A 12085-nucleotide genomic window follows, 5' to 3' on the forward strand; every position below is an offset into this window, starting at 1 on the left:
GTATAGTGACGGGGATACTGTACTGTAAACTGGCTCCATCCTTCGGATGAGACGTAAAACCGAGGTCCTGACTCTCTGTGGTCATTAAAAATCCCAGAGTGTTTCTCGAAAAGAGTAGGGGTGTAACCCCGGTGTCCTGGCCAAATTTCCCATTGGCCCTTACCAATCATGCCCTCCTAATAATCCCCCTCTATGAATTGGCTTCATCACTCTGCTCTCCTCCCCACTGATAGCTGATGTGTGGTGAGCGTTCTGGCGCACTATGGCTGCCGTCGCATCATCCAGGTGGATGCTGCACATTGGTGGTGGTGGTGGTGGTGGAGGGGAGTCCCCAGTACCTGTAAAGCGCTTTGAGTGGAGTGTCCAGAAAAGCGCTATATAAGTGTAAGCAATTATTATTATTAAAATACACTTTTTAGAAAACAATCATCCTCAAGCAAGTGTACAACCTACACAAGTGCCCAAAAAGAGACTGTCTTTATTCAAAAAGTGTCTTAAGTACAAGTAAGATACACTTTCATTTCCTTGTGGATTAAAAAGGAAAGTTAAACCAAATCAAGGCCCCAGTACACTGTGCTGTAGAAGGTGCCAACTTCCTGAGGAGAAGTTAAACCGAGCTCCTGTCATCTTGGCCATAACAAAATTCCATGACCCTGTTCCCAAGTGAAGGGGTGTGAGCCCCAATGTACTGACCGAGGTCCCCTGAATTCGAGGGGAGAGAGACTCTCTTGCTTTTCTTCCTGATCTGCTGTTCATCCGCGGCTGCTGGAATATATTGGCTGCTGTGCCTCACCCAGCAGGATGCTGCATCCAAATCCAAATAAAAGGTAAAAACCTTTCCTACTGGGTTTAAAAGGAACGTAAAGTGGTTTCAAAGTAAAAGCTCTCCGAATTACAATTAAGTTATTGTATTTTGGCAAATGAGAAAACAACAGTTCTTTTTCCTACATCTACACCTTTCAGTGCAGATAGTGTTTCTATCTAAGTATCTATGTAAATGAATCCTTTCGGTTTCCAGTGCCCGATTCCTCAATGAAGAATCCAGGGGTTGGTGTCTTTTCTTCTCTCTGCTGTTCATCTTTTGTGGTGTCTTTTAAGGACAGCTGTTTTCCCTCCTACCATCCGGTAAACGGTACCAAAGCATTCGGTCCGAGTCCAGCAGATTACGGAACAGCTTCTAACTCCAGACAATAAGACTGCTAAATAGCCAACCTGCAGTTCCTTTAGCAAATCACCTGTAATGGCTACATGGACACAATTTTCACTGTATTTAGCATAACTGCACTACTTGTATATATTACATACACCATGGACACATAGCAGCTCTACTCATATTGAGTTTTATTCGATTTAAAAAAACATAACCTCAATTTTGTGATTTTTGTGTTTTTGTGAATGTTGTGATTGTTTGTGATTCTTGTGAGCTCACAGAAAAGACCTTTCATTTCCAGCAACTACTGCTGCTCGCTGTATTGTTGTGCATTTGATAAATAAACTTTGATTTGATTTGATTTTCTGGACTCGAACTTGGCTGGTCAGAAATTCAAGCCTCAGAGGTTCTCAAACATCTGGTGTCTCCACTCAGTTGGGGGCTGATAATCTAATCAGATTACCCTGAAAACTGCAAAGGCATTGTCAATAAATCTCATCTCCCTGGAACAAGCAGTTCTTCTTAAAATAAAGGGCAGTAAATACTCCTGTGCATCCATACACAACACATAATGACACTAAAGAATCGTATCAAAATGTACAATCACCAGAAAATAAAAACTTATTGAAGTTTTGTGATAGCCCATTGCCTGTATTCCTGACACCTACTTTAGACATTTGAAAATCAGGATGTATGGGTACAAGTCTTTTCAGATTTACTCTTGGCTTTTAGCCTATAAAAAATACACATGCTCACGTATGTGCTTTGAGAATTTTCTTAGAATACACTCAAAGTGTATGTCTACCACTTTGCTTGCCACATTCCAAACAAATATGGAGCTGGTCGTAAGAACAGCAACTGGGTACATTCCTGGGCTTGAAAGGAATGTCCTGCAGTGGCATCTTAAAGGAGCTGAATCTCTTTTAGTTCTGAAAAAAGAAGTCTAGGAAGGGAGTTAATACAAGTATTCAAAATGTTCAATACTATCATACCCCCAGCCAGACAACACTGACTTTGACTGCAACACGTTATCAAGTTATCGACAAGTTAAGGTTGATTTTTCTTTTTCTTAATTTTCTTTGAGAATGCCTGCTAACTCTTTATCTCTTTCTGCCTTCCTCCCGAGATAAGTGAATTGTGAGGGGAGTTCAGTACGGGCTTCATCAGGTTTATGCTGCTGATGGAGAAAGGACAGAGATAACTGAGGAACAGTTAAACGTTTATTCCATATTTAAAGGGAAAGAAAGAGAGACAACGTTTCAGCTCTTCTTCACAGCCGAAATGTTGGCACTTTTGTTTTCCTTTCAGCATGGAATAAACCTTTACCTGTTCCTTTTCAGCTTATACATGCTTGACAGCTATCTACTCGAACTTCACAAATAACTTAGTTTGCTGGGAGGTCACCCAGCTCTTTGGATTGTTGTGGATCCTTTTTTCCTCCAACACCTCCTGTGGCTGCCTTATAGGGTCTTTCAGCTGTTCATCTCGCCTTGCTCAGTTCCTGGCTTGACCGGAGTTTACTTGTCACGCCTCCTGACAGCAAACTAGAAAACGAATACCGTCGTGGAAACCCAGTGGCTCACGAGGCGCCCTTGTGTGTTGCAGCGTGTTTAGAGTTGACAACGGGCGATGGAGGATCACGGAGTGAACCAGGCGGAGCACATGACCACTATCGAGGCCCACGCCGTGGCCCAGCAGGTGCAGCAGGTGCACGTCACCACCTACACCGAGCACAGCATGATGAGCGCCGACGAGGACTCGCCCTCCTCCCCCGAGGACACCTCCTACGACGACTCCGACATTCTCACGTCCACCGGCGCAGACGAGGTCACCGCCCACCTGGCCGCCGCAGGTGAGACTGGCTGCCGTTTTTCTAGAAAACCCCGTCACTGCGCCCCCTCTCGTTCTGCCTTAGTCCTGGTTAGTTTAGTCTGTGAAGGATGTTTTCTGATGCGTCTGTCAGCCACAAATCCGTATCCCTTTCCCTGACACCTGAAGACACATCGTTGACGTATCATGGTTTCCACATATGAAAATGCACTTCTCATTCTGCATATGCACAGGTACAGTTCTGACTGTCCTAATTAGAACCATTTTAACTAAATCTCACAAAATTCGTTTCTAGAAACTATTTGAATATTAAGATAAGATAAGATCACTTTATTAGCCATATACAATTTTTTGCATTAGGAATTTGTCTTTTCACATACCCCAACTTGCTCTCCTTGAGACACACAGACAGGGAGAGAAGCTTGGGGCCAGAGCGTGGGGTCAGCCATTAATACGGCGCCCCTGGAGCAGTTGGGGTTAAGGGCCTTGCTCAGGGGCCCCACGGATTAGGATTGAACCTGCAACCTTCCAGTCACAGGCACAGATTCTGAGCCACAGTTCCAGCAGCAGTTTATGTAATATATTTTTAGTTGTCATATTAAGTCACAATATAAATTGTTTTTTATCACCATACATAAAATAACCAGATTTTCAGTCATATTTGTACTTTTACAGTGTTGTTGTCAGACTAGGTCAGAATATAGAAAGGGTCTTTGAAATAATTGATACATTCTTTACCAAGAATAATCTGTTGTAATTAATGATTTATCCACTAGAAGGTACTGTAGTACCATAAAACCATTACATTATGGCCAGCGTATAGCTCAATACTCATTTGAAGTATAGCTCATTTGAATAATAATAATAATAATAAACTTTATTTTATATAGCGCCTTTAAAGGTGGCTTCTCAAAGCGCTTTACAGGATGACAATAACAATAAATAAGAAGACTACAACAATAAATAAGAAAATTTCACAAGACAGGACACAATTATAATTACAGCAATACAACAATAACAATAGAGGAGACCGTGGAAGATGGTATTAAGAAGAGCAGAGGGGTGAAGAATGGAACCAGTTAAGTAAAGGCTTTTCTGAAAAGGAGGGTTTTGAGTCTGGATTTGAAGGAGTTTAGAGAAGGTGACTCTCTAATATCCTTGGGCAAGGAGTTCCAGAGCTTGGGGGCATAGCAGGAGAAGGCCCTGTCGCCCATACAATGTAGACGGGCTTGGGGGACAGTAAGGAGGGCAGAATTTGAAGAGCGGAGGTTGCGAGGTGGGGAGTAGGGCGATAAAAGTTCAGACAGGTATTGAGGTGCCAAGCCATGTAAAGCCTTGTAGGTGAGCATGAGGATTTTAAAGTCTACGCGGAATTTGACCGGAAGCCAGTGCAAGGACTCCAGGATAGGAGTAATGTGAACACTTGCACTAGATCTGGTCAGGATTCTGGCTGCTGAATTTTGGACATACTGCAGCTTGTTCAGAGTAGATTTAGATACCCCAGGGAGCAGAGCATTGCAGTAGTCAATTCGAGAGAATACAAATATGTTGATCAGCTTTTCAGCCACAGTTAATGATAGCATAGGGCGTAGTCTTGCGATATTTCTAAGGTGAAAAAAAGATGTTTTGACAGTATGCAGTACATGTGGGTCGAATGTTAAGCCAGAATCGAATATAACCCCAAGGTTTTTCAATTTTGATTGGAGCTCAAGTACAGAGCCATCTACAGACAGGGTTACAGGACTGGCTTTGCGAAGTTGATGGGGGGTACCAATAAGCATGACTTCAGTCTTGTCACAGTTAAGATGAAGGAAGTTCTCTCCACACTTTACACTGCAATTTCATTATTTTGAATCCATTTTAAAACCAGAGTTGAATACCAAATACATCTTTTAGAATGAGGCGACTATTTCTGTGTACAAGCTTCAACATAAGTGGCCTCTTTAAAATTTAATCACAGTTTACAGTGGTTTTTAGCTGGTTCAGATTTTGCATTTCTTTCAAAAACGTTTCTTTTGACAAAGGGCCTGTGAGAAATGAGAGGACCTAAACTGTTACTAATGTAGCTAAGGTGTTGCAAATATAGTCTATGAATCCTGTTGGGTCTTGCTGTTGATTACAGGACACCTTTGTTATCGTTTATTACTCCAGAATGTCATGAGTTAATAAATATAATACAGCATAACAAGACTATTTGGCAATAATGACACATGTTTATATCCTACAAATATCTATTTTTAAGGCTGATAACTGTAGTCTAACCACCAATTCTCTTAATTGTTTTCAGTTTAGTTGAATACTTAAACGTAATACTATTAAATGAATCCAGTCCAATTGTAGTTTTATCCTGTTTCCTTTCAGGTCTCCATCTTAGACTTTTTCCATTTGCCAGTCATTTTCAGTTGCTTGCTTTCAGAGTTTCTTGTCATTATAGCTGATCGAGGTAGCTTCAGAATACTAAGCACACTTAGTTCCCTGAAACCCGGAGTTGTGGAACCAGCTCTAATTCAGAGCTAAAGACCTGTTTAACCCCAGTTTAACGTGTGTGACGTGCCTCTGTGCCTTTGGCTTGGGGTGAAGAAGAGCACAACTGTTTCACTTCAGTAGTGGAGACCAGGAGTTGGTGAACCCGGATGAAACCTGATGTCATCTACTGTGTGGGAGATCCCTGCGGTTTTCCCTGGTTTCCAAGGGAGCTCGAGCTTCAGGACTCTGAAGCCGGTCTCTGCATCCCTCTCCGGGCTCTCGTTTCAGGTCCGGTGGGGATGGCAGCAGCTGCTGCCGTGGCGACGGGGAAGAAACGGAAACGGCCGCATATATTTGAGTCCAACCCCTCGATTCGCAAGAGGCAGCAGACACGACTGCTGAGGTGAGTCCTCAAACTCTGCTTCCGGGTGCCAAGTGGAATGGCTAATTGGGAATCTGACGCAACTTCTGTGGGATATTGAATGCTGCAGAGTGCACTGGGAACTGAGAGCAGAGAGCTCATTAATTCCCGAGTAAAGTTTTTTTGTTCACGTAAACCTTTTTTCTTTCATGACAGGTGAGGTAATTGCTAAAGATCTCTTTACCTGTTTTTGGTCAGTTTTCTTTCTCACAAAATGGTATATGTCTGTAAAGTATGCCATGCTGAATAATATATACTGTATATGTATCTAAAGACATTATCACCATTGTATTTTCCTTTCTTGTGGGCTGCTTTTCCACCAGCATGTAGCCCTAATTACGTGAGAACACTTATTTAGTTATTTAGGCAGCTGCGGAAACGCGCTCTTGCTGTGTCACTTGTCCATGTTGGTCCTTAGAATAGCAGACTGTCAGAAGAATAGGACTGAGTAGTACCCCACACAGAGTGAAATTATCAACTTAACAGAATGTCAGTCAAAGCAAGAAAGCTTGCTGTGCTAGGAATGTGTTATAATATTATTAGGCACCAGTAGGGGGAGCCCTTAGCTGTCCTATTTGTCTTTTTTGCTGTAGTATGATATGATAAGCTAGGAAGTAAAAAAAGCAATGTTATGTATGTGCTTGCTAAGAGGTGACATCATTTGTTGTGCATTGCTGTAGGAAACTGAGAGCTACTTTAGATGAATACACCACCAGAGTTGGACAGCAGGCAATTGTATTGTGCATCTCCCCCTCTAAGCCCAATGCTGTGTTCAAAGTGTTTGGGGCAGCTCCTCTGGAGAATGTGGTAAGTGCTACACTGCGTATCACACTGAGTATGAGACAAGCGGGTACTCCTATTGGGAATAACTGGGGTTGCCAGCTTCTGCACACAAAATCTTTTTTAGTTTCACTCTTTTCCTATACAGTGTGTTTTTTTTTCTGTGAAGCATATTATTTCCGAAGCTCTGTTTCTTTCCCTTCAATTATGATTTACATTTTTAAAGTAAGCTACATCAGTTATTATTTTTTTCCAGACATTTAGTTTTTGTCTTCCATTTCATCCAAGTGTTGTATGACTGAACAAATTCTAGTCAGGCTGGAAAGACTGCTCTGCTGTTTTCTTCTGGGGATGGGGGGAGAATAGAAAGAAGATCCTTCTTGACATGTCACATCAAGTTCCCCTCATACTGTTTTTCCACCAGAGCCCATCATCCCAGGCAAGAGTGTCACATGAGGCACGTGTAATGACCCTTTGGTCTAATCTTCTTACAAAAGAACTTCGATGTTTGTTAATACTGTGCATATTTTACTCTAGTCTTCCATAGACAGCGATGGGCAAATTCTGCTCTGGAGCAAAAAGTGTTGTGTTATGTTTTGCTCCAATCTGCAATAACTATAACGACATTGTTCTTAGATAACTGTGTTGCCCTCTGTGCGTCTTGTTGTATTGTGAAATCCTGAGGAGTGTGTATAGTCTGTGTAAGTGGTGGGGGGAATCATCAGATATTGTAAAGACCTTCTTCATTGTGAAGGACCCCTCACCCAGAACCCCTCGCTCATCTGCTTCATGCCTTGCCGTTCAGGTGAGGAAGTACAAGAGCATGATACTAGAGGACCTGGAGACGGCTCTGGCAGAACACGCACCCCCACCGCCTGAAATGAGCTCCGAGCTGCCGCCCCTGACCATCGACGGTATCCCTGTCTCTGTGGACAAGATGACACAGGTAAGGCTGTGTTAGAGTGGAAACTCAGCACTGTGGTTGTGGAATGGTTAGTAGAGGGTTTTAGCTGACTCTCCAAGCAAGCAGCCAGTTTCTTAGGAGGCAGCCAGGCCTCAGTTATGTGTTTGGAAGGGAAAATAGTAAGGATGAGGTTTAATCATTTCCTATCGAAGGTGAATGAATGAGGATGGAGAAAATGAATGGGAGTAGGTCAGGGGAGCAGAAGAGAAGGGACCAGATTCCAGAGGACAGGTAGTAGGATGATACGAGAGAATTAGTTCTGAGACGTTGGCCTTTGGGTTGATAAGGTGGAGGAAGATGTATGGGGGTCCAAAGAAGCAGTTTGTATTTTGGGCTGGTAGAAGTGACAGAGAATGGAGAAGGAGGTTCAGAGCTCAGTAAACAAACCGAGTGATCATGTTATTTAGTTAGTAGCGACGAGCCTCTGACTGGTCCATCATGGTTCCGTGATCTGTGAAAATGCTTAAGGTGGAAAATTCAAGACTTGCTGCTATTTCTGCATTTCTTAATTAATGAATTTAATTTGTGCATATAGTGCATTTACTTGCAGTAGTTTTAAGACTGTCTAGGGCCTCATGGGTAATACTGCTCTGAACCTTGACGTTAAAGGCCATTTTTAGCCCTGCAGTCCCTTGTGCTGATGTGAAAAATGTATCGGGAACAGTAATTGCATCATCATGCTCCCTATTGTTGTTTTTTTTTAAAACAGTGCCAGGGTACAGCATTTTGTTAGCTAGGCTGCAACTGCAATAATCAGGGAAATATCTCTGTTTTTCTGACATTACCATAAACCTATTGTCAAGAATGGTCCATGGCAGTTGATTTGTTCATTGAGCGCAGGGTTCCGTTTCCCCCCAGAGGCTGACTTGTTTACTTGAGGTAGCCGTGTTGACGCAGTGGAAGGCTCACAGTTCGGGATCAGAATAGGATAGCTTCCTTCTCTTTCACCGTACTCTCCAGAGATGCAGCCCAGTAAACTGGGAGGGGGGGGGGGGGGGGGTTTGAGGGGGTGTAACTGGCCCGCCAATGAGGAATTCTGCTCAGGCAGGAGTGTCCTCAGACTGGTGTGAGAGGTTCAGAGCTGCCAGTTGTTTTTCTTTCACTAGCTGACAGGAGGACAAATATCTCGCCCTCTCTTTCCTTTAATTGTCCTGGTCCCTGGGAGACGGGTCGACTCTCACAGCTTCTCAGGTGGAGGTGAGTGTGTGGCAGGCCCCCAGGAGTTGCTCAGTGCAGTTGTCCTGCTGTATCTGAAGGCTCACCAATACCACGAGGTGTGGGCTGATCTTCAGTGCGGCAAGCGAAGCTCAGGCCTCCTTGTGCTGGTAATTAGCGAGGCCCCTCAGCTCATCAGCCACCAACACACTCACCACTGATTGGCTCCCTGGTGGATTGGGAGAGGGACTGTCTCTTAACAAGTGCCTCTAGCAGAAATGCACCTCTTGATTTTGTCACTCCTATAATTAAGCCATCTGCCTTAGACATGATGCAGATTCGGAAGGGCAGCAGGATTGAACACACCAGGTTATTTGGTTGTTGCCTCATCCACTTTTGCAGTGACATTTGAGCACTGAGGCCTAAACCTTAAAAGCTGTTGAGTTTTTGATTCAGTGGAGGTAAAAATCACACCCATACTAATACAACCAACAGGGAGAGAAAATTCTTTATATTAAATGTAATCTGTTTTGTTAAATTTAAAATTTTTAGTAATGCTGTTTTAGGCAATGAGTGAGAAAAATATAGTTACTAAAGTTTAAAATAGTTTCAGAAATACATTCTTCGATAGCGGGTGCTACAAACCAAAAATGTGCAATAAGTGTCATTTTTTGTGAGTTGTATTTTTTAAATAACTGATCTCTTTTAAAAGAAAATAGTGCCTAATTTTAACTCACTTCAACTGCTACTGTTCATAAAAACATCCATTTTAAATAAGATAAAATATTCATAAATATATTTTAGGATATTTAAAAATTCTAAAATTATATTTTAGAAGATTTAAAGAAAATTGTATCATTGTTAAAGAGAAATAATGACGTTAACTATATTTCCTCTTTGATGCGTAGAACTGATTGATCCCATGAGTATGTAAATCAATGTTGAGAAAAGCACAGGCCCAAGTGACTTAACAAATCAATTAAGGAAAAATGTATGAAAATCTCTTTGCATTAGCTGAAAATGAACAGGATCCACTGAGAGAAAATAAATGTATTATCTTGCACACAAGATAAAAATGGACTATTTACAGTATTTAAAATGAGTCAACAGGGTCTTCAGTTATACTAAATAAAACAGGACGTTATCCTTGGCTATTTACAGAAACATTTTAATTTCTTACTCAAAACAGAGGTCATACACAGAATCCAAAAGTGCTATTGTAACAGAATCCGTACCAAAGTGACTGATCCGTACCAAGCTATTAAAGACAAATAAGTGTTCTGTTACATGTAAGGTTATAGAATTGATAAATGGAACTCAACTGAAAGCTAATCAATTAACATGGATTTAGAAAAGGCTGGTCTTGCTTAACTAACTTGCATTTAACATCATATATTTAGCTTTTCAGAAGACTTTTGAGAAATTATAAACTTTCACATAAAAGATTACCTTGAGAGGCTATTGACTGTATTTTAAGAATTAAAGTTTGTATTACGACAAGACTCAGACAAAAAATCAGACAAAGACAGGGCAAACACCCGGCAGATGAGATTTAATGTAGACAAATACAGAATGTTACATGCAGGCTGCTGAAACATAAATTATAAGTGTAAGATGGAAAATACTGAACTGGTAGAAACTATCTTCAAAACAGGTATGTCTGTTGACGCAATATTTTAATCTTCTTGACAGTGTGGACATATAATAAAACAATCAGAATGTTAGGGTATGCAGTTAAAAGTGTATAAAATATCAAGTGAAAGTGTTAAAATTATAACGCTGTGTATAGTCTTGGTCACCCCATAACAGATATTACTGTTCTGCAATCAGGCTAGAGAGGAGTGACTACATTCTCAGACCAATTGTAACATTGTACTAGACTGACAGGCTAAAAGTACTGAACCTTGATGGTCTTGAGCAAAGAAGACAGTATTTTATCATAATTAAGGACAATTATTCAAAATCCTGAAAGGCATTGACAAAGTTGATCCTGTTGACATCATCAGAGTGAACACAGTGGATCTTGAACCAGAGGGCAAGTGAAAATTACAGCCCTGCATCTTTTAAGAAACAGCTGGATGAGATCCTGAGATCAGTGAGCTACTAGCACCAAACAGCCTAGATGGGCTGAGTAGCCTCCTCTCATTTATAACTTTTCTTATGTTAGTCAGTTTGGCTGAGCTGCAGCACTTCAGGTACAGGAAACCTTGCATTGTAGAATCTTGCTCCTCTCTGAAACTCTGCTTTGTTGTGTTGTTGCCGAGATACAACCTGCACTCCGATTGAGTATGTCAGGGCTGACTGAAGGAGTTGTTGGTGAAAATCATATAAATGATTTCATATATAGAAGTATTGTAAACAATTTAAAGTTATTCTGTATAAACGTATCCACAGAATTAGGATTTTTAAGCATTATTTCATATTTAAACAAAATCCACTTCATTTCAGATCATTTAGAAATTTAAGTAAATAATGTGAAATATCTGAATAGTTGAAATCTGTATTTTCCCAGGTCCTTTTACTGTATAGCTCATGTTTAGTACAGCATAGGTCAGTTTCCGGTGCCAACAACTTTGCCTTTGAATTTGCTTTGGCAGTGGAGTAGTGTTCTATTGTACTTGCATTGTTGTACATCACTTTATTATTGCAGCCATTAATAGAAAGCTCCAGTTCTACGGGTGCATTGTGTTTTCTGTTATCAGTCAATTTCACGGTTATGTGGTTTATATTTTTAAATCTGTGGTCCATTTTCAAACCTCTAGCAGGTTCCTTTTCTGAAATGTATCATAGTACTTAATTCAACTAAAAGACTGAAAATGTTGGGGTGTTTTTTTAGTACTGGAACTCAAGATATTTTTAACAGGCTTTTGAAAATGACCAAAGGATTCTTATTCAGCACTCCTGAGTTTTTTTAAATACAAACATTACCCTTGATTTTCTTCTGTACCTGCCCAGACGGATGAAATCATTTGTGTGGCGCAGGGCTTGCATACAAGCACTGGGCTAATGGCAGGCGATTGGTTTCTCTGGAGCCAAATTTAGCCTGTGATGTCAGGCAGCAGACGCTGCAGTGCTTCGGTGTGCAATCTAATGCCGATCAGGCTTGCGAATTATCAGGGACAGTAAGGACAAGGCTTAACCCTATTGCTACTGACAGCAATAACAGCATTTCTGCAAAAGGGGCACCAGGCTGCTTGCACAGAGAGGAACCGGTTAAACTAGTTTGGCTTGAAGTCTCTCCCCATACAGTAAGCCCAGTATGTAGCAAGTAAGGTTGCGTCAATCAATTTTCATTGCGTTGCTTTATCCTTGTCTATAG

At 41.3% G+C, this 12085-nt stretch overlaps 1 protein-coding gene across 5 annotated transcripts in view; it reads left to right on the forward strand.

Moving 5' to 3' along the window:
• nrf1 (nuclear respiratory factor 1) overlaps positions 1–12085 on the forward strand; it is a 36243-nt gene that overhangs the window by 5866 nt on the left and 18292 nt on the right. For 4 of the 5 annotated variants that reach the window (XM_088644924.1, XM_088644929.1, XM_088644928.1 and 1 more), the window contains 4 exons: positions 2756–3002; positions 5735–5849; positions 6548–6674; positions 7453–7593. In XM_088644924.1, coding sequence (XP_088501050.1) covers positions 2780–3002; positions 5735–5849; positions 6548–6674; positions 7453–7593 — 606 coding nt within the window. In that variant the 5' untranslated portion in view covers positions 2756–2779. Of the gene's footprint in view, positions 1–307; positions 828–2755; positions 3003–5734; positions 5850–6547; positions 6675–7452; positions 7594–12085 lie in introns of those variants that run through there. The other variant, XM_088644925.1, reaches the window with a different exon arrangement.

The sequence above is a fragment of the Lepisosteus platostomus genome, chromosome 9, assembly GCF_059453375.1.
Source record: "Lepisosteus platostomus isolate fLepPlt1 chromosome 9, fLepPlt1.hap1, whole genome shotgun sequence".
In the NCBI taxonomy this organism is placed as follows: Eukaryota; Metazoa; Chordata; class Actinopteri; order Semionotiformes; family Lepisosteidae; genus Lepisosteus; species Lepisosteus platostomus.